The sequence below is a fragment of the Barbus barbus genome, assembly GCF_936440315.1.
Source record: "Barbus barbus genome assembly, chromosome: 6".
Classification (NCBI taxonomy): domain Eukaryota; kingdom Metazoa; phylum Chordata; class Actinopteri; order Cypriniformes; family Cyprinidae; genus Barbus; species Barbus barbus.
The window spans coordinates 30101028-30122188 of NC_136734.1; the positions used below are offsets into that span (position 1 = coordinate 30101028).

The 21161-nt window shown below is 35.6% G+C and overlaps 2 protein-coding genes across 13 annotated transcripts; both read left to right on the top strand.

Moving 5' to 3' along the window:
* Positions 1–610: 610 nt before the first annotated feature.
* Positions 611–8510, top strand: LOC306871020 (G protein pathway suppressor 2-like). Of its 6 annotated transcripts, none has more exons than XM_079418666.1 (13): positions 634–769; positions 1146–1168; positions 1483–1600; positions 1734–1843; positions 1953–2065; positions 2853–2932; positions 3572–3651; positions 3799–3973; positions 4063–4146; positions 4759–4835; positions 4961–5056; positions 5227–5310; positions 6927–7926. In XM_079418666.1, exons 2-13 carry the CDS (start codon positions 1166–1168, stop codon positions 7017–7019), a joined length of 1113 nt encoding a protein of 370 aa, XP_079274792.1. In that variant the 5' UTR covers positions 634–769; positions 1146–1165; the 3' UTR covers positions 7020–7926. The 6 variants fall into 6 exon arrangements, with proteins under 6 accessions (XP_079274788.1, XP_079274792.1, XP_079274791.1 ...); XM_079418665.1 differs by having other exon boundaries at positions 635–769; positions 1099–1168; XM_079418662.1 differs by lacking the exon at positions 1146–1168 and having other exon boundaries at positions 611–769; positions 6927–8510.
* A 4253-nt stretch (positions 8511–12763) lies between these two features.
* On the top strand, positions 12764–21018 carry LOC306871021 (cellular tumor antigen p53-like). Of its 7 annotated transcripts, none has more exons than XM_079418668.1 (11): positions 12764–12964; positions 13655–13723; positions 13954–13999; positions 14086–14259; positions 17529–17712; positions 17826–17938; positions 18065–18174; positions 18268–18407; positions 18517–18614; positions 18854–18957; positions 20115–21018. In XM_079418668.1, the coding sequence occupies exons 2-11, from the start codon at positions 13677–13679 to the stop codon at positions 20209–20211; spliced, it is 1113 nt and encodes a 370-aa protein (XP_079274794.1). In that variant the 5' UTR covers positions 12764–12964; positions 13655–13676; the 3' UTR covers positions 20212–21018. The 7 variants fall into 7 exon arrangements, with proteins under 7 accessions (XP_079274794.1, XP_079274796.1, XP_079274793.1 ...); XM_079418670.1 differs by having other exon boundaries at positions 12776–12964; positions 17529–17706; XM_079418667.1 differs by having other exon boundaries at positions 12822–12964; positions 14083–14259.
* Positions 21019–21161: the final 143 nt, after the last annotated feature.

Consider the following 21161-nt stretch of genomic DNA (forward strand, 5'->3'; position numbering starts at 1 on the left):
AATAAGTACAATGTATTTATTGTGGTCATATTGTATTGCAAAACACTTTTGCTGCTATTAAGGTGGGATACGGGTAAGGTTAGGGACAGGTTTGGTGGTATGGGTAGGTTTAAGGGTGGGTTAACAGTGTAATTACAGATGCAATTACATATAGGTTTATATTTAAAAAATATAAGTACAATGTAAAAACATGTATGTACACAATAAGTGCATTGTAACAAGTTATTAATTTAAATTAAGGCCACTTAATATAAAGTGGGACCTAATTTAAAAGTTATGCTTAGTAGACTTGTGCAGTCAGGGGGCACAAACAGAAACAAAAGAAAAAACGAAATAAGACATTCAAATACATGTTACAATCAAAAATTAATAAATTTAACGGCGTTGTTATTTTTTTCAAAGTTTATATTTTTTTAGGTGTTGTGGAACTTATGCCATCAAATGTAAAAACAGGCTTATTTCCCACATATTTACATTTATGTATACTAAATTAAAATAGCAGACATTTTATTTAGATAATAGCAGATTATGTAAATGATTTTTCTTATAAAACAGCTGAAAGCTGGGCTGATGAAGCGTCTTGATGGGCGTTTCATTTTTGCTCTCTGACATGTGTCGTCATCAATACACGCCCACAGCGGAAGTGCGCCAAACTGGGTTTCCTGTTATTTTTATTTTGGTTAATTACTGATACACTTGTTTATTTTTTTTCTTTAAGGAAAGCCTTCAGACAAGCTCAGCATACTTTTAATCTCAGAAACGGACAAAAGTGCGTTACATGAAGATTCCTCGAATGTCACCACAAGAGTTTTATTTAGTTCGCTGATTTTGCAAGCTAGCTGACTAAGCTGTCACTCGAGCCGTTAGCCTTCTGGCCTCATGGTCAGGTGTTAATGCAACTTACTGCAAATAGAAAATACTGATGTCGCGTTCATTCTGTAAAATCGAGCGTAAGAAAGAGGATTTTTTTGGACAGATTAACTGAATCGACTCAAAACGTTCAGGTTACTGCGAGCATAGCCAGCTAGCTTGTGAAGCCGTTACAGAGCTAACCCAGTGCAGGAGTTTGCTCATTTATTGCCTTGTATTACTTCTCAGATTACCACATCTCTTTCTTCTAATTTATATTTTGATCTAACTCGTAGTCTTTGGTTTTAGAATTGATATGGTAAGTTGGTTTAAACAACGTTAGCAAGGCTTGTTAACTTTTTGACAGCTGCCTTAGTTTGTGTTTGTGATGTGTCATCCTGAACCCGTCAACTGTCTAAATTGTGCTGTACAGCAATACTAAGAATGTTCTTGGTTCTGTTATATTTTTAACATGCGTAAATAATTTCCAGAGTATCAGTTCTTGAATTGTTTCTCACTCTGACTATTCTAGTTGTGGTAAGGCCACTAAAATCTGAATTCAGTCTTAGTGGACTCATTAGTGACTAAAAATGCAGATGTTAATGTTGTAACATTTTTCTAACATCTCAACAGCTGGCACCGCCAATCCCTACCATCATGCCGGCTCTTCTGGAGAGGCCCAAACTGTCTAATGCCATGGCACGTGCCTTGCACAAGCACATTATGAGTGAGAGGGAGCGGAAGAGGCAAGGTGAGCCCTGAATTCTGCTGTGTATTATTTTCACTAAAATAAAATGATTTCCATGTTCATGTTGATCTCCAGTGGAATTACAGTGTTGTCGATGGTGTGCACTTTGTGATCAGTTATCACTTGTTTATCTCAGAGGAGGAAGAGGTTGACAAAATGATGGAGCAGAAACTAAAAGAAGAGGAAGAGAGGAAGAGGAAGAAAGAGATGGAGGAGAGAATGTCCTTAGAGGAAACAAAAGAGCAGGTGCATCTGTATGATTGCTGATTCTTATACTTGGATTATTTGCAAATGGTGTTGTAATTATGTCTCAGGACTCCTGAGTCTGACCGCCCCTTTATTTCTCTCTGATTAGATTATGAAGATGGGAGTGAAGCTGCAGGGTCTTCAAGAGGAGAAGCATCAGCTTTTTTTGCAGCTGAAGAAAGTCTTACACGAGGAAGAGAAAAGACGACGGAAAGAACAGAGGTACGGAAAAGAGAGCTGGCAAATTCAGATAAAAGTCTCCATGCCATAAATAGTATATTAAGCCCCAGGATGTCTGGTATCCAGAACAAGTGTTTTGTCTGGTACTCAAAACTGTTTTAACAATCAAGAAGTGGACTGAGAAAGCTAGAGAAGAGCAGAAGGAGCAGGAGACATGATGATAAAAACAAAAATAGTTTATTGAATACTGTATGTTTCAATGCTCAGACTTCTTCAGACTGGCACTAATTGAACCGTAAAGAGTTCTGTTAGAAAACAGTTATTTTAAATTGTAATGATATTTCACAATATTACAGTTTTACTGTTTTTTTTTTCTATGCCTAGTTGAGCATAAAATACTTATATTGGTTGTGTACAGTTGTGGTCAGAATTATTGGCACCCTTGGTAAATATGATCAAAGAAGGCTCTGAAAATAAACCTGCATTATTAATCCTTTTGATCTTTTAATTTAAAAAGTCACAAAAATCTAAACTTTCATTGAACTAAAAAATTGAAAATGGGGGAAAATCTCATTATTAAATGTTTTTTTATCAAATACACGTTGGACACAATTATTGGTACCCCTAGAAATTCTTATGAGTAAAATATCTCTGAAGTATATTCCTATTCATATTTATAATTTTGAGCACTCCAGTGAAAATTCAGAAAAAATTTAGAGCTGTTAAACTGGCAAATGCAGGTTTCAAAAAGTATTGAATAAAATCCGATTTTAAAAATGACATTTGTTAATCAGTTTATTCTAACTAGAATTCTTTTATATGTTTACAGTGACATGACAACTCTGACCTCATCTACATACCAGCCAAACATGGCCATCCACTCTGGGCAGCACCTTCTCAGCATGCAAGGTGACCACTATTTGGCATCTTACTTTACTTTTACTTCCTTTTAGTCATTTAGCAGACGCTTTTATCCAAAGCGACTTACAAATAAGAAAAAGTAACTAAAAGTTAAAACTCTATCTACACACACATTTAAGAAAATACAGAAATTAAATAAAATTGACAAATACATACAACAACATTTCAATAGTAAACATATAAATGAAAATAAAATAAAAAGCGATACTTAAATCCTTTGCCGGTGTCCCAGCCCGGTGGAGTCGCACGGTAGAGTCGATGGTCTTTACACTCTTTGGTCTTCACACTAAGAGGGCTTCACACGAGGGCTGCCGCGGTATAATAACCTTTTTTATACCTATCTAACAAATCACTATTAGAATTCAGCTGAACCCACTTTCCTATTGATCACTAAAAATGGCCAAGCAAGTGCAGACACTGACAAGATACGCAATACAGTACGAGACCAAACGCGATTTCAGCAACTCTCAACACAGTAAACAAAATAAGCGTTTCCTAGCAACGGCAACTGCGCTAAACACTGAGACAAGTAAATGCATCTTCAGTGATCTGTCAAAGAAGTATAAAGCTGTAACTGTCTGAATTTACTAGAATTTCCCTTCAATGATTATTTTATTTATCACTCAGCGGGTCAGGTTAGTCATGGGCGTCCAGGTGCTCTTCTTGGGGAACGCAGCAAACAGCTCTTCCAGTCTCCAGTCATTCCTGTGAGTGTGACATTTTAGTGTAAATCAATCTGTTTGTAATATTAATGAGGGATACCCAGTTCAGCTACCATTCACAAACTGCATTTTTTTTTTTCTGTGTGTGTGCTTGTTCATTAAAATGTTATTGGCTGCTTGCCACCGCCTCAGACACGTCATTTCCAGTCTCAGCCAGGATTCAGTGCAGGGGGAACCGAGCATGGCCAGTATTCTGGAGGCCAGCCGAGTCACAGCCCGTATGGAGTCACTCAGCCGCAGCACACATCACCTTTTGCCTCCAGTCAGCCGGTGCCAGCCAACTATGCCAGTGGTTCACAACTTAGAGGTACCTTGTTTGTATTTTCCTTCAGTGCATATGTTTAGATGTGGATATGTGTTACTTGCTTGTAAAATGTTATCATTTTCTGTTTCCAGGTGCATCGGCATTCCAGGCCATGCAGTACCTGCCCCATCAGCAGCAGGGCTATGCGGTCCACAGTCATTTCACCTCTCAGCCTGGTGTGTGTATGAGTTCATGTTACTACACTGTAGCATACTTTTATAAAGAAATAGTATATTTAAATATGTGTGGTGATAAGTGATTACTAATGTTGCGCTACATAAATAGTGTTTCAAATCAGCCAATCTAAGGTACAGTTTTAGTTAGGATAACTAATTCAAAAGTTACAGGTCAGTTTGGTTGTAATGTTTTAATAGAAGTATCTTATGCTCACCAAAGCTGCATTTATTTGATAAAAAAACAAAAAACAGTAATATTATAAAATATCTGTACAATCTTTATTTTAATTCTATTTTAAAAAATTGGATTTGTTGATGAATAAGAAGTCAAAAGAATCAGCATTTATTTGCAATGGAAATCTTTTGTAACATTAGACATATTTTTACTGTCACTTTAAATGAACAAAATGCATCCTTGCTGAATAGAAGTATTACTTTTTTAAAAGATGAAAATCTTACTGAGCCCAAACCTTAGTGTATGTATACAGTGGACGTCAAAGACAGTAAGTTTTTCAACATGGCCTGTCCCACATAGGCGTTAATTTTTTTTTTTTCCATTGTCCTTTTGGCAGACACCTTTGCAATCCTTCTGTATTCCTTCTTTCATTCCAGGTTATATCCCCAGTGCTGGGATTCCCCTGCAGAAACAGTTGGAACATGCTAACCAGCAATCTGGCTTCACAGACTCGGTGAGTAGGGCAGGATGTAAACTCTGAGAAAATAGGAACAAAGGAAGGTCAGCTGCTTTGAACAGCTGAGGGCAGAGGTTCACTGGATGCCTATATCTGGGCATTACTCATATTTGTGTTTTCAGAGTCCATTGAGGCCCATGCATCCGCAGGCTCTGCATGTGAGCGCTGCAGGTTTGCTGCCTACTCCCTCTATTGCTGTCCAGATCGCTCCTGGCAAGGTCAGAGCCAAGCCATTTAATGAAATCTGTTACCATAGTCTTCCTGCTGCATTATTGCAGATGTTTAGTTGATTAAGATAAAGGGAATTCATTTATTCTTAGCCTAAAATAGTAGAATTTCTTAGCTCTTGTTACATTTTGGGCATAAACGTCTTTTTTTCTTTGGACAGTCTGGTTTATCATATGCACATCCATCGAGGCCAGCCTCCCCAGGTGCATTCACGCATGGAACGGCCTCACAACAAGCACATGCGGTGAGTTCTGTCTAAACCAAGCATACAGTTTTAATTATAGCATAGTATGTACATTTATACATTACTGTTCAAAAGTTTGAGGTCAGTGAGATAAAAAAAAAAAAAAACCTATATATAAGAGGTGTTACGGTTCACAAAATTCATGGTTTGGTTCGATACGACATAGGGGTGTCACGGTTTGGTTTGGTTCGGTACAGGGGTAATTGGTTACATCGCGATGTTGGAAATATTTCTGTTTTAAACCATGAAGACGAGACAATGGATATCACACACAAGCAACGTGCAAACTGCAAGAGTTACGCCGGCGAACGTCTTAATCTCAGTCAATTCACTATGCAGAATGTGAAAGTAAAAACATAATGACGGAGCTTTCGGCATCTGACACCGCATATTCTCTCAGAGACAACGAGAGATGAATCTACTTCAACTGATTACGGTATAGCTAACTGTTTTAATCCCTTAATATTTCTAACATTACATAGTGAAAAAAAATTAGAAGAAACGTATTTAGTGTTAAACAGGTTGTTTTTGAAAGTCGGTGCTTGAAATAAAAGCTTTTTATTTCATTGATTTTTATTGATGACTGCAGTGTTAATATTTTAATTGTAGGCCTATAATTCATTGTGTAATAGACCTGTTTTTAAATATTTTTTTTTAAAAGTATAATATATAGCCTAACCTTTTGTTATCCTCGCAGCATGTCAGTTATTTGGTAATTATTGCAGGGCAAATTAATTGTAATTTTAATTTAATAATAAAAGTAACTTCCTAATAATAATAATAATAATAATAGGCCTAATAAAAATAAGAATGTAACAGGCCTACATTAATTGGAAATATCTTAATATTGCCAACAATTAATGTTTTTAACAATATCTCTGGCTGTCGTCGATACAAGATCATCGTCTTTCGATGCACCCAAGCAAGAGGAGGTTATCACGGGGCAGACCTGTTATATCCTTTGGGCTGTCTTGTTGAGTGCAGTGGCACTGAGAACATTATATTTCACACACTTTAAGCAGTATTATTTTCTAAATGTAATATATATATATATATATATCTTTTTTAATTCAGCAAGGATGCATTAAAGTTACCAAAACTTACTGTAAAGGCTTTTACATTTGTTACAAATATTTTTATATTAAATGCTGTTCTTTTGAACATTATATTCATTAAAGAATCCTGAAAAATAAATGTTATATCAGTTTCCACAAAAACACTATTTAAATGCGGCTGAAAATTCAGCTTTGCCATCACAAGAAGAAATGCATTTCAAAATATATTACATTTATATTTTAAAACATATTAAAGTAGAAAACTGTTTTCTTAAATTGTAAAAATATTTCACAATATTACTGTATTTTTGATCAAACAAATGCAGCTTTGGTGAGCATAAGAGACTTCTTTCAGAAACATTTTAATCAATCTTACCACCCCATACTTTTGAATAGTAATGTGTGCGCGTGTGTGTGTTTGTATAGTTATCTTAATTGATAAACATCAGATTTCCAAAAACAAATCAATAGTGAATATAAAAATATAACAGTTTAATTTACTGTCTGATTAAGATCTGTTTAAGAACAGTGACATTCTTTTTTTCTCCTTTTGTTGTACAGGCTACATTTCAAAGCTCTTCTCAACCAACCCCTCGCCACACCTACCTTTCTCACAGCCAATCAGGGCAGAGGTTTTACCACCATGCCAAATAGCTATTCATTTCAGTCTAATGCAGAATGTTAGCGTTTGAAGATAAGATTCACCACTTACTCTTTGAAGGCTTTTGTATTCAAGCTAAATAGCACACAATGCTTGGCATCAGTGTTATGATGTAGAACACATGACTGCATTACTGTCGCATGCAAGTCATTTTCTGTTATTCTTCAGCTAGTAGACCTCCCTTTGCAACAGGGAATGCCATTTATTTCAATATTACGGTGGGATGTGTCTGAAAGTTTCTTTTATGCATTTGAAGACGCCAGCAACAGCTGTGCCAACATTATAATACTACCACTGAATGACACAAATAGAGTTAAATGTGGTTTTAAAACTAAGTAAACAATGTAGGAACAGATTAGACTATGTTCTGTAACAGACCTCCCACTCAGGGCCGTCTATAACTTGCATTAACATTGATGAATGCACCTTTTCCCTAATTCCGAGAACAGGGAAATAATATTTTCATATGATTTTAAATTGTAAATGTAACGTTTTTAGCCAACAAACTGAATTTCACAAAATTGCACTTAAAAACAAATTTAATGAATAATTTGTTTAAAAGAGCTTGTTAAAACGGTAATAAATAGTTGTGTAGAAAAAAAAATGATGTGGAGCTTTCTTTTCTGTATTATTCTGGTTGGGCTGAAGTGAGTTTCAATGTAAATACCTTGATAATGATTAAATTTATTCAGCACTCAAAAGTTCTTTTCAATTCAATTTAGATCTTTTTTTTTTTTTTTTTTTTTTTTTTGGCCGTTCCTCTTAAATACTGTGGAAATCCCCAATACTATTGACCACAATCCACTTCAGCTCATCTTGAAAGCATGCCACTCTATTTAGCCTGACCTAGCCTACATTCCCCTTGAGTTTAAGACATCAGGAATAAACTATTCTAAGCTGAAGGATTGCATCCCTCTTTTTTTTAGGATAAATCATAAGCACACAACTTTACAGCATTCCCTCTAACTCATAAACGTATCATATTCTAAAGCCATTATAAGTAAATCAGTTGTTTTGTACTAATAAATGAAAAATCTCTATTCACTTACCCTCATGTTCTGAGAAACCTTTGACTTTCTTTTGTGGAACATAAATGGAACATCTGTTTGTGTTTCATAGAAGAAGAAAAATGTTTGGAATGATATGAGGGTAAGCGAATAATGACCGAATGTTTATTTCTGGATCAACTGTAATTTTATAAGTTATGAGGTCACCTGACAAGAGTACTGTTAGTAAAATCCCATGGAAGTGTGTGGTTGGCCATCGGAGACTTCCAAAAGGTCCTCTCGAAAACCGCTAAAACTTGGCAGGAAGTTGTGTAGGTTGGAACTTGTCTGCCTCCCTTTCCGTACCACTCCTTTTACAGTAATTGCATTTACTGAAGGGTCTGAAAGACACCTTTTTGTGATTGCATCTCAAAGATGAGATTAAGTTTAGTTTTTCAATTAATTTGCATAAAACAATACACATTCTAAATGTGGTCCAGTCTTGAGTGCTTGTGCTTATGTGCAAGTATGAATGAAGTGAATATCTGCTATAAAAATGTGTCAGTATATGCATGTAGAAAAAGAGCTGGAATTAGGTGTGTGTGTGTGTGTGTGTGTGTGAGAGAGAGAACAAAATTAGCTGTTGATTCACCTCCGGCCCGCCCACTTACTGTTGGCCTCAGCTGTTTTTTTTTTTTTTTTTTTTTTTTTCAAACTGCTCTGTCTCAAACCGTCAAAGAGCAAACCAAAGTGAGAAAGAGAAGAGTTACTGTGAGTGATTCATGTTGAAGATGACATAAACCAACCTTCTTGAAGACATAAAATAGCTACAAAACACCTCAATTCACTCCTTTGGGTAAACATTGAGTGTGTGTGCTCGGTGAATAATAATGAACCCATTCGTCTGTGACTTAAGTGAGCTCATATGTATGCGATAATCCGAGATTTCTCTATGAAACTGCTATGCAGTCACTGTTTCTCTTTCAGTCGTCCCGAAATAACCAAACGACAACTTGCAACACATTAGCCTAGTCAACTTGAGGACAAGAAAAAAAATCAAAAGTGAAACTCCCTGTCGCCTCTTCAGCTGACTCAAACAAAAGCCAGTTGTTTGTCTCTCAGTGTGTTGTCCTTGTTCTGTGTGTACAGTGTGATGCTGGGCCAGTTAGTCAAATTAGTGACGTGAGAGGCAACGTGACTAAACAGGCGGGAAGATTCAGCTCATCGGAAGAGAATGAGAGAGCTGCAAAATGTGAGAACTGAGTACAAACAAGACAGTACAAGAAGAGCACATGTGTTCAATATCATCATTTTTTGAATGGAAATGAAAATGCAGAAAGTAAGGGACATTGAAATGGTTGGGAGATTTTGTATGCAGGCCAGCCACTAGAGAGACAGCAGGGCGGAAGTTGACAAAGCAGTTTGAGCCGGTATTAGAGAGAGAAGGGAGTGAGAGAGAAAGCCTCTCATGACTCATGAAGATGGTCTCCTCCTGAAAAACAAGAAAAATACATCTACCGATAGCAAAAGAAACCGATTTCTTGGTGTATTACTTATAACAGTTTTTTTTTTTTGTTTTTTTTAAACGAGATGCATCAAAATGAAAGTGCAGTGGCAACCAATGAATGGGTCTGATTCTTCGGCAGGAAAGTACTGCATCACTGGGTACCGAAGGTTATGGTTTGTGTTTTTTTTTTTGTTTTTTTTTCCGAGTTCTGTCTTCATATAAATCAAGTAAGTGACAGTATCTGATTACATATATTTTTGTCTTTACATTTTACTCAATGTCGTATTTTGCCAGTGCATTGGATTTAGTTGTGGAGACGTTACAACTTGTAATCATTTATGCTATAGGACCAAAATATATTTCCGGGTATTTTCGAGGATATGCGGTTCATCCATATTTTAAAAAGCCGCACAAAAAACTATTGGTTGTCCCTTGACCCCCCTTCATGACGTTTTTGATTCTTATTTGACAATTTCACTACATAAACTCCTGTAGCCACCTTTCGGTCTCAAACTGATGAATATTAACAATGTTCGCGCTCCATTAATCGCGATTAATTGCGAAATGGAACCTGCATATCCTTCGACTTCATATTCGGGATTTGAGAACTTTATTCCGAGTTATAGGACTGAAGCTCCAAACATTAACAGGTGGGTGACTTGTAATGTAGCTGACCTGTACGTAAATTTTTTGTATTTGTAGGCAAATCTGATGTAAAATTGTTCGCTTTTACATTTATTTAAGCAATTTCGGAGATATTTCTTCCTGTTTTTAATATGTTTATCCTTGGTTTGGGCAGAGGTGCCTGGTTGCTAAATGCTAAGTGACATGTGCTTGATCAGAACTGATTAGTCACGAGGATAAAACAGAGTTGAATATAAGAATTATCTCCGAATTATGATTATTTCGGCTTGTAATACATTTATGGTTTTATATGCATTATAGAAAATGAAGAGTTCTGCAGTTATGTGTCAGCCATTTTGAGCTATGAAGCTGATATGCAGTGTTTCTTTATAAACATTTGCTCATTTCCTTTTTTTTTTGAACATATAAGGAAAAATAATTGTTCTCATATTACAAAGTCATCCACGCTTCTTTTTGGTAAATTTTATGCTATTGTGGTAACTGCATATCAGAATTAGACTTTTGAGAAAATGAGGAAATGTTAATGTGACATGGAGTTTATCATTTATTGTAAACATCACTGACCATTTAGTATTCAAATTTTGGATTTGCATGTTTAACCCTGAAAATTCCGATTCTATTACAATAATAATATTGATAAGATAGAATTCATTTTTCTAAATATACTATGAACAAACAATGAGGGAAAATACAAGTCAATGCCATTAATGAAGATATATGCTAGAAATAAAATTGCACAACATATTTACACCAAAAAAAAAAATCATTTGCTGTACCTATGATATTTTGGAGTGTCTTTTATCCATGAAACCTAGTTAAAAGGTTGAAAAAAGTGTCTACTGAGATGACAGGAAATGTAAGATTTGATTTAGTTTTCTTAAATAAAGGGCACACACTATAAACAAATTAAAGTGTATTTTATATAATTATCTGATTTTTCTTTTAACAGAGAGAAATTCAAAAACATGCGCTTTTTAGCTGTAGGTTTCAGATATTTTCAGATACAAGGCACACGTGCACACACACGTGGCTTTCTCTGAAGCATCATCAGAAAAAGGGCACAAATTGTAATGTCTTTTTTGCATTTGTCCTCAACTAGGTTTATAATTTCGATCATCATAATTTTTCCTTTTTTGGTGAAACATTAATTACAAAACACAACGTTTTGTAAAACCTTGGATATGTCACTTGGAACGATGTTCTAAGTGATGTAAAGGCAAAGATAGTCTTTGACGTAATTAATTGCTCATAATTTTTTTTAATAAATTATCAGCAAGTGCATAATTAGCAAAGGAAAAACAACAATTAGTACATTTTCATTACGTCCTTTACACTGTAATGGGTCTATTACATGTTCTACAAAGTACATTTTTCCTTTCTCTAAAACACAACATTGCTACAGAAATATGTGATGTATACCACCGCACTTGGTAATGTTAACTATACAATATGTGAAATTCTACTTTTGTCTTTTTTATTATAATTCCAATGGCAATTTTTTTTTAAATAAATAAATCACACATTATGAATGAATCATATCAAATTAAGTGATTTGCATTGTGACTAATTTGTCATTTTAATCTCTGAGAACAACAGAGATGCACAAGTGTAATTAGTAGTTTCATATGGGAGTATAAAGTTTAAATTATAAACTAACTTTTTTCCTGATGGTTTTTATTTCTTCTGGTGTGGTAAATCACAAAATGCAAAAGAGAGAATGATGTTAAGGTTGACTCACCGGTTGATGGTTCAGAGTTTCTGTTGTAGACCAAAAACTGCCTCTAAGCTCCATTAACTTTCTAATGCATGTACATACATTTGTTCCTCATAAATGCATGCATACTGCAGAATGTGAATTAAACGGTCACATATTTTAAATGAGAGTGACATATAACAGTAAATAGTAATGTTCCTGAAATGTTATTCATCATAACACCACTTTCAGTCTGAGTGATGAATCGATCATGAAAGGCCTAATCTTCTATTATGTAAGTGATGTGGGGACTCAACTGACTGGTCAGAGGTTTCACGAGTAGCAATCACAGAAATTCTGTGTCTGTGAATTGTGTGAGCAGTTATTTTGGGCTCTGGAGTGACACACAAGATAGCCTATGCATGCAAAATTTATATTGTGCATTTTTATATAATGCAAGATTTATATAGTTTTGCTTTGATGCATACCACACCATATAATGGAGATGAGCTCATGAGTTTTTCTAAACTATTAAAATCAATGGCATTCTGCCTCTGTATTATTAATCTCTGTCTGCGTCTCAATGTGCATACTATCCATCCCAAATTCTATCTGATATTCGTAATTTTCAATTACAGTGTAGGGTGTATAGTATGCACATTGGGACGCAGGGTCTAACTTTTTTCTTTGCGCATCGATAGATAAGCTTTGCAAAATACGTCATGTAGTCCAAAATTATATATCGAAACAATTAGAATAAAAATACATATTTTATTTTTTATTTTTTTATTATTAATATATATTTGTATTGTATAACATATTAGATCTATTTAAAATTCAACGAACGAAATGTCAAGTCGTCTATTAAAAATCATTCATTTTCTGCTGATCACCTTATCCCCACGTGAGGCCGGCGACGCTGACGTCAGCAGACTCCTCCTGTAGGGGAATTCCCTCAAACTCCGGATTTTTGTTTTGGGTTTGTGAGAAGGCCATTTTTATGTTGTGTTGTTTTGGCCCTTGGGTGAGTCACTCGGAACTCATCCCCACAAGAGTAACGTGAAAATCATTTGGGGAGAGGAGGTCGGAGAAGTAAATTATCGCAAGGTAACAATTGTGCTGATTCGTAATCTGTGAGGACGTACATTTTTTTACATGAAGTGTTTGATTCGAAACTATTTCGTGCATTAAAGTCGGGATTTAGAGTACAACATTACTATATGCGTGCAGATATTGTTATTCTAACGAGTTGACGTAAATGCGATAAAAACTGATTAAAAAAATTAGAATAAAACTAATGAATTAACGAGCGGAAGCTCTATAGAGGCCCAACGGCGCTTTAAACGTTATCGAAACGTCATAGTCGTGAAGCTAGCTAAGTTAGCTAGCAGTCGAAAATGTTAAAATATGTTTGTAATTAACTTATAGTGTCTTTTTAAGAAATCTTTCTTTGATGTCTGAATGTTTTTTCTTCACGGTATCTATAAATATGCGATTAGCTTGTAAAGCTAAGTTAGTTAGCTAAGCGGTATTTTCGAAACTTGGCTCATAGAAAGAACGCGTAAGTTATATGAATGTTTCCATTGAGCTGTCACTTGATTTAAAACGGCACTTAAAAATCTTCGCGATGCTATTTACAAATATGATTTTGGTTGTTTAATTTGAAAGTTAGCGCACTTCGTATAGAGACAACGTCGCCGGCTGAACCGTTTGAAAAATATCGAGCGAGTTGGTGTATTTTCATCATATTTTCCCTCAAGTACTGAGCTGACTGAAAGTTTTGTGTTATATCTGTAGTTTTGCGAATCTAAAACAAGCCATGGCAGAAAGTCAAGAATTTGCTGAACTGTGGGAGAGAAACCTCATGTAAGTTTACAACAGAGACCCGGAGTTGGTCATATCTTCAGTTTTATGTGGGTGCAGGCAATATTTTGTCAGGTGTCTGTAATAATTTTTGGGTTATTTATTTATTTTTGGTTGGTCAAGATCTATTGAACTTGTCATTGTGCATCAGTACTCTGTTGTGTATATTGTGTGTGCTTTATTAATTTTAATGCTAAACTAATTCTCTATCTCTCTTCCAATTTGTGTCTCAGTTCCACTCAAGAAGCTGGCACTTGCTGGGAATTGATCAATGATGAGGTATTTTAAAAAAGCATGTATATCCACACATACCCTCTGGTATTCATACTTGTTTTTCAGTGCTGGACTCTTATGTGTTTCAGCAGTATCTTCCAAGCTCCTTCGATCCAAATATCTTCGACAATGTGCTGACTGAACAGCCTCAGCCGTCCACCTCTCCTCCGACCGCCTCTGTTCCTGTTGCCACTGATTATCCTGGGGAACATGGCTTCAAACTGGGGTTCCCACAATCTGGCACTGCCAAATCCGTGACCTGCACTGTAAGTTAAAAATACACACATACATCCATGCATACAGTACTCAACTTGTGTAAAATGTGGCGTGATTTTAGTGTACTCGATCACCCATATAATTCCTGTAATCTCATATTACTATATACTAGCATCCTAAATAAATGAAAAATCAGTTTGGTAGTTTCAGATTATTGCTATTGGTTTTTCATATTCTGTTTGGAAATAAAATGGCTTCTAGTGAGTGTAGATAAGTGTTAGTGGTAATACCTAGTTAAAAGTTAGTGACAGCTGGTAGTGAATTAACGTTATTATGTAGTAGTTAAAATATGAACTTAGATGCACTTGTACCTGAGGTCATGTAGAGACTCAAATTGTCCTTTCTGGTGAGCGCTGAATCAGAATGTTGCCAGGATACCGCGAGACTTCATTCATTCTCCATCACCTCATTCGTTCCTGTCCTAAATAATACTTCAGAATTCCCATCTTTTGTGTATTCGCTACTCTGGTGTAGAGCTGTTGTGGTCATTCAGCGTGTCAGTCTAACATCTAGAGTGGGCAAATAAGAAATTGAATTTGGCAGTTTCTTATTGCATTGTGTGAAGACATGAATGGGTATGTTCTCATGTGGAGCGCCAAAAACTAAATAAATTTAAAAAAAAGTACCACCACCTCCCACCCCTCACTAAATCTGTTGTACTTTTTTTGGTTCAGACCTTTCAAATCCTAATTTTTTAGCAATACTGTTTAGTTTATAAGCTATTATGCCACACAACCCTACAAAAGCATTTTGGAGAATGGATGGAAGCAAATATGTAGATTCAAACTCTAAAAGAAAAGAAAGAAATTCATCATATATTAGTTTGGAGAAAGAAATGGCTGTGATGCTTTTATCCAGAGCAATTTACGGTAGAGAGAAATAATTCGTCACACAGCCAATAACAGTTTATTAGAAAACTGCATTTGGAAAAAAGCTATAGCTTCTGTAGTTTATCTGTGTATTTTAGTAAATATCGTTTAAAATACTCTTGTGACTGTCCAGTATGTAGAAAGAGGTGTTGCTCTAAGATGGCTGCTTGGCAGAAGATAAGATGACTGCATTTGTTGTCAGTCAAAGAAGCTTTCACCTACTTCTCAGCATACACTACCATTTACATAAGTAATGAGTCATACCTCTGGCTTTATCAGTCTCTGTTGTTTTTAGCCATCTAACATTATTAAATCTGGCAGTGCTTCTATTTTATTTAGTCATGTAATCAGGGAAATCTTGTTAATTTTCATTTTTGCTTTTGGCCTTTTTAATTTTTTGAGCAGCAATGTTTTATTAGAAAGCTGCATCTGTGGAGTCTGAACATGTCTGAACTTGTCCTCATAGAGCAGTGGGGGAGGGGAGTTGTCAGGTTCCACAGAAACTGCTGTCTACAAGACTCAGAGCAGGGAGGTTTGGCATCCAAAAGTTTTCAGTCTAACCGTTGGAGGGAGAAGTTCGTCCTGTAAAACAGAGTTTTAGAAAAGAGAGTAGAATTTTAGGCTGTTATAGTGCAAGATAGTCAAACTGGTGTGTTTCAGATCCTGTGAGAAACTACATGACTGCACATTGTCTGGATGGTAAGAGGACAATACAATTTCAAAAGCTCAAATTTGAATGTGATAAATTATATAATTTCTATAATATTTTTAAAAAAAGTTGTTTAATAATAAATATCTGAACTTAATTTTTTTTTTTCCAAGATCTGTAAGCTTTTGTAGTAGACTTTTGACACTTACTAATCTTTCTGTCCTTCTGTTTAATGTACTAGGTTAGATAAAACATTTGTTTTTTTAATATTTTTCATTGTATGTATTTTTTTCTGCAATAAGCAACCCATATTAAAATTGTTAATTTTAAAATTTTACAAATACATATTTTCAAAATGAGAATGTTTATTTTTAAAGGCTGTGAATTTGCTTCATCTGTAGTGGTGGTGTTTTAAAGGAGATTCATTTATTTGTTATTGTTAGCACACTGTCAGTCCATTAAAACCTCTCTTCAAGACGTCCACTCTAATGCTCCAAAATTCTAGTTAAAGTAGCTGACCTCACTGATCAACTAGTAGTCAGTTGTTGGACTGCTAGTTGGTCATCTTAACCCATCCCTTATATCAGTCAGCACTCTCAGTAACATAAATGTTACAAATGTTGACTTGTGTGATTACTACTAATACTAATTGCTGTGATGTATTGTTTTTTTCAACATGTGACTTAGAGCGGCACGATTAATCGTTAAAAGATCGCGATCTCGATTCAAATACCCACACGGTCTAATTTCTAAATGACAACGATTCGCCAGAGTCTATTAAAACTTTGAAAAAAATCATACCGGAACATTCAAATCTGCATTCGCGCTGCTGCTGATCCAGAGAGCAGACAGTTTACGTGTTTAGGTAAGAAAAAGTTTCACAAACAGTCTTTTCAACTACACAGTATTATTTCTGTCTTACAGTCATTCATAGAAATACTGGGATAAAAGTTTATAGTTCGGTTACAAACATTGATGTCTATGGTAGCGATCAAAATAGAGCCACTCGTCTTTTGAAAGTAAGCGAAGCTTCAAATAACGTTTGTGTCGATTGCATCGTTTCGCCACTAGGTGGTGACAAGTGACTGTTAAAAAATGTATTTGTCATTGAATCATTCGTTCGAGATTCGTTCAAAAACACTGATTCATCCATTAATGAAACAAGTGAGGTATGAGTGAGTCATTGAATCATTAATACAAACCAGTTTTTCATAATTTTAATTCTAAAAATTGGTGTATTAAATGCACTATATTTTAAATGCATATACCCCGGGTTTCACAGACAAGGCTTAAGCCTAGTCCTAGTCTAAAATGTAAGTCTGAGCTGTTTCAACTGAAATAAACTTGCACTGACTGGTCTTAAAATATATCAGTGCCTTTGTTTTGTCTCAAGATGCACACCAGTAATGTTTTTTTCCTAAGCATATTTATAAAAATTGCTTAAATGTCTTAATTGAACTATGATCTAATCCTGGCTTAGTCTAAACCCTGTCTGTGAAACTGGGCCACACTGTATTATAGATTAAAATGTTTAATAATACATTTAAATTAAACACTTTTAAATAGACTGCAGCAATTAATATTTTGTCACACATTATTTTGTTTAGTTCAGAATCGTGAGAGAATCGTGATCTCTATTTGAGACAAAAAAAATTGTGATTCTCAATTTATCCAGAATCGTGCAGCTCTAATGTGACTTTTGTTTATATGAACCCAAAGCCCCTTTTCTCTCTGATTTCAGTACTCATCTGATCTGAATAAGCTTTTTTGCCAATTGGCAAAAACTTGTCCAGTTCAGATGGTGGTGAACGTTGCCCCTCCTCAGGGCTCGGTGATCAGAGCCACAGCCATTTATAAGAAGTCCGAACACGTGGCTGAGGTGGTCCGTCGATGTCCCCACCATGAGAGAACCCCAGATGGTGATGGTATAGACACGCTCTTTCTCATCCAATCTTACACCATTGTACAGGAAAACATTAGCTATACGGGTGCAAGTTCCACTAAATGCAATTAACAAGCCCATTTACTCCCTCCTCAGGATTGGCTCCTGCTGCTCACCTGATCCGAGTGGAAGGAAACTCGCGTGCTCTTTACAGGGAGGATGATGTCAACTCGAGGCACAGTGTGGTGGTTGCCTACGAAGTTCCTCAAGTCAGTCTCAGTATTATGATCTATAATAAGCAAGAGTAAATGAAAAAGTAAATCATTTAATTGCAAATGTATTGATGTTTGTCTGTTGCAAGTTGTAAATGATTTTTTCCTGTGCTTTTTTTGCAGCTGGGAGCAGAGTTTACAACGGTGTTGTACAATTTTATGTGCAACAGCAGTTGCATGGGTGGGATGAATCGCCGGCCCATCCTCACAATCATCACTCTGGAGACTCATGAGTGAGTTGTCCATCTTTGATTCCTCTGTTAGTGAATTGTATTCCAATGTGGATACCAAGGGTCATCAAATCTGCTTTTACTCTTGTCTTGCAGCGGGCAGTTGTTGGGCCGCAGGTCTTTCGAGGTGCGTGTGTGCGCGTGCCCAGGCAGAGACAGAAAAACTGAGGAGAGCAACTTCAGGAAAGACCAGGAGACCAAAACCTTGGGCAAGGCCCCCTCTTCTAATAAACGTAGTAAGTTTGCTTGTGTGTGAAATAAATTAAATTAGATTCCACATACACTGCTGAATTAAAAGCATTAATTTCTTTAAAATGTCATAGTAATGTGAATCTGATCTGACAGGTTTGACGAAAGAGTCAACTTCATCTGTGCCTCGACCTGACGGCAGTAAAAAGGCCAAACTGAGCGGGAGCAGTGATGAAGAGATTTATACGCTGCAGGTGATCATGCACCTTCCTGTGTCTTTTTTTTTTTTTTTTTTTCATGCTCCTGTGATTTTCATGGAAATGGTAGTTGGTTTGATTGAGGGGTAAATTCCACTGTATAAAAAGTGCTAGTGTGCTAATCTAGCTTGTGCTTTTAAACTGTATTGTGTACTGCAAATATGGTTGGCTAAGACCTTTAACAAAGTGTAGTTTGTGTTTGCATGACTTTTAAGATTAGCCTTCTCTTCATGCAGGTCAGGGGTAAAGAGAGATATGAAATGTTGAAGAAGATTAATGACAGTTTGGAATTGAGCGACGTGGTGCCTCCATCTGAAATGGACAGATACCAGCAGAAATTGTAAGTGGTGATATGCCACAACTACACCCTGCACAAAGGTCTCTTTTAGGGCTGTCACTAATTATTTTGGTCAACCGCGTAATCGGTGGATTATTCTGAGAATAATTAGAGTAATCGGATCATTTTTTGTAGTAATAAAAATAGACCTAAGCAGACTTAAAATACATATATAATAGCAATGAGGCAATAATAATTGGTTCAAATAAAATATCAAAAGCAAGTAATCATTTGCTTTTATTGAACAAAAGTATTAAAATACATAGCCTAATGTAATAGAACAATATAATCATAACTTATGTACATTATGTATTATATCAAATGCCTGCAGAGGGCGCCAACTGCCTGATGGTTGTTTTTAATACTTTACCGCTCAATATAATCCTTGTTTAATATTGGCTAAACTGACTAAACTACACTTAATTCAGAAGTCCTCTTGATCCTTAATATTTGGCCACTTTATGATAGAAATGCTACAGCCACTGTAATTTCTTGAACAAGAACATGTGGACATCAAAACATGCAAACTCAAAGCTAGGGTTTGAACTTCTATTGAAATTGTGGTGAACATTTAGCATTTAGAAAGATAATGATGTATTCTCCTTTGTTTATAAATGATTTACCTTATAAATCTGATAGAATGGTGCACATTGTTCACAGATGAGCATTCAGCATATGCAAAGATTGAGACAGTCTGTGCATGTAAATGATAACTGTTTGTGAACAGAGCCGCTCCGAGATGCTCGTAACCTACACGCATACAAATAAACCGCATATTAAACCCACAGCTCATATATTTATTTAATTGAATATCACAGCCTTTGTGAATTCACAATAGCACTATGCTTTATGATTTTAAATGGTCTTATTTAATGCAGCCTTAGAAAACGGTCTAATAATGCTTTTCATGGATTCTCATCCTTGGAATGCGCCTTTCCGGGTATTTTGCCAGATAATCGACACAACTAAAAAAAAAAAAAACACTGAATTTTTCCTGAGTACTCAAATTTAATCAAGGAATCGTGACAGCCCTACAGCAATTACACAATTACTGTCAACAGGGCTCATTTGAAACCTGTATATACACATTTTAATCTTTAATTTCATGTATAATTGTTTTTAGTTATATAATTATTACTTTTTTCTCTTTTTTTTTTTAGACTTCTCAAGGGCAAGAAGGAGAAGGATGGCCAAACACCTGAGCCCAAAAGAGGAAAAAAATTAATGGTTAAAGATGAAAAAAGCGACTCCGATTAGGATGGCAGGATGCTGAATGCCTTTCTTTTGGCTTTGTTTGACCAAAATAGTTTGGCATTTGGTGAATTGCAGATTCATGATCCCTCAGTCCTGTATCTTATATTATCTTGTTCACTCCTCTGGGATCTTTGTAAGTCAGCTGATTCAGAAGTGGTCTGTATGAATGAGGCTAGTAATGGCCAGGTGCTGTAGGTGTGTAGTGCTTTATCAGCACTGGACGAGCAATGCTGACCCAACATTTTGCAGACCCGATAAATGAATGTCCAGTAATGAGGTTTAACCATGTGTGGGGATTATTCCTGTTGTAGGTCAGTGCAGGTCACTTTCCTCCCAACATGTAGTGGTAAGGTTGTAGAATTGTCACTGACTTACTGGATGACCACTTTGTTGAAAATAAATTAATGCCAGTATTTTGTAACCAGCTTCTATTTTTTATATTTTTTGTGAGAAAAGACTATTACTGATTAGCTAAAACCAGCACAAATGGTTACAAGCCAAATAACTGTAATAAAAATAACAAATTAATAATTTCATTTGTTTTTGGAATCCTTTTTATTAGGTTAATTTCCGTTCATATTCATATGCAAATTAAATAGTCAAGAACTCAGGGCATGTTTAAATCCCTCCTGGTAATCTTGATAATACTATTCTACTGTTTCAACTTGATGTATATTTTTATGCTGTTTTTTTTTCTTTGCTGTATACACACAGTTATCTTACATATACATATATACACATGCATTTATTTGTAGCTGGGGAAAGTTTTGTTTGTTTGTTTGAAGAACATTTTTTAAATACATTCTTTTTAAAAAAATAATTTGTGTCTTGATTTCTCTTCTGATTCCAGCATTAATGCACCGTAAAATTTTTACAGCATTATGGCATGGTAAAGTTTACAGTTTTAAGTAATGAAGATAAGCTACAAGAAATTGCATGCATCTACGCTGAAA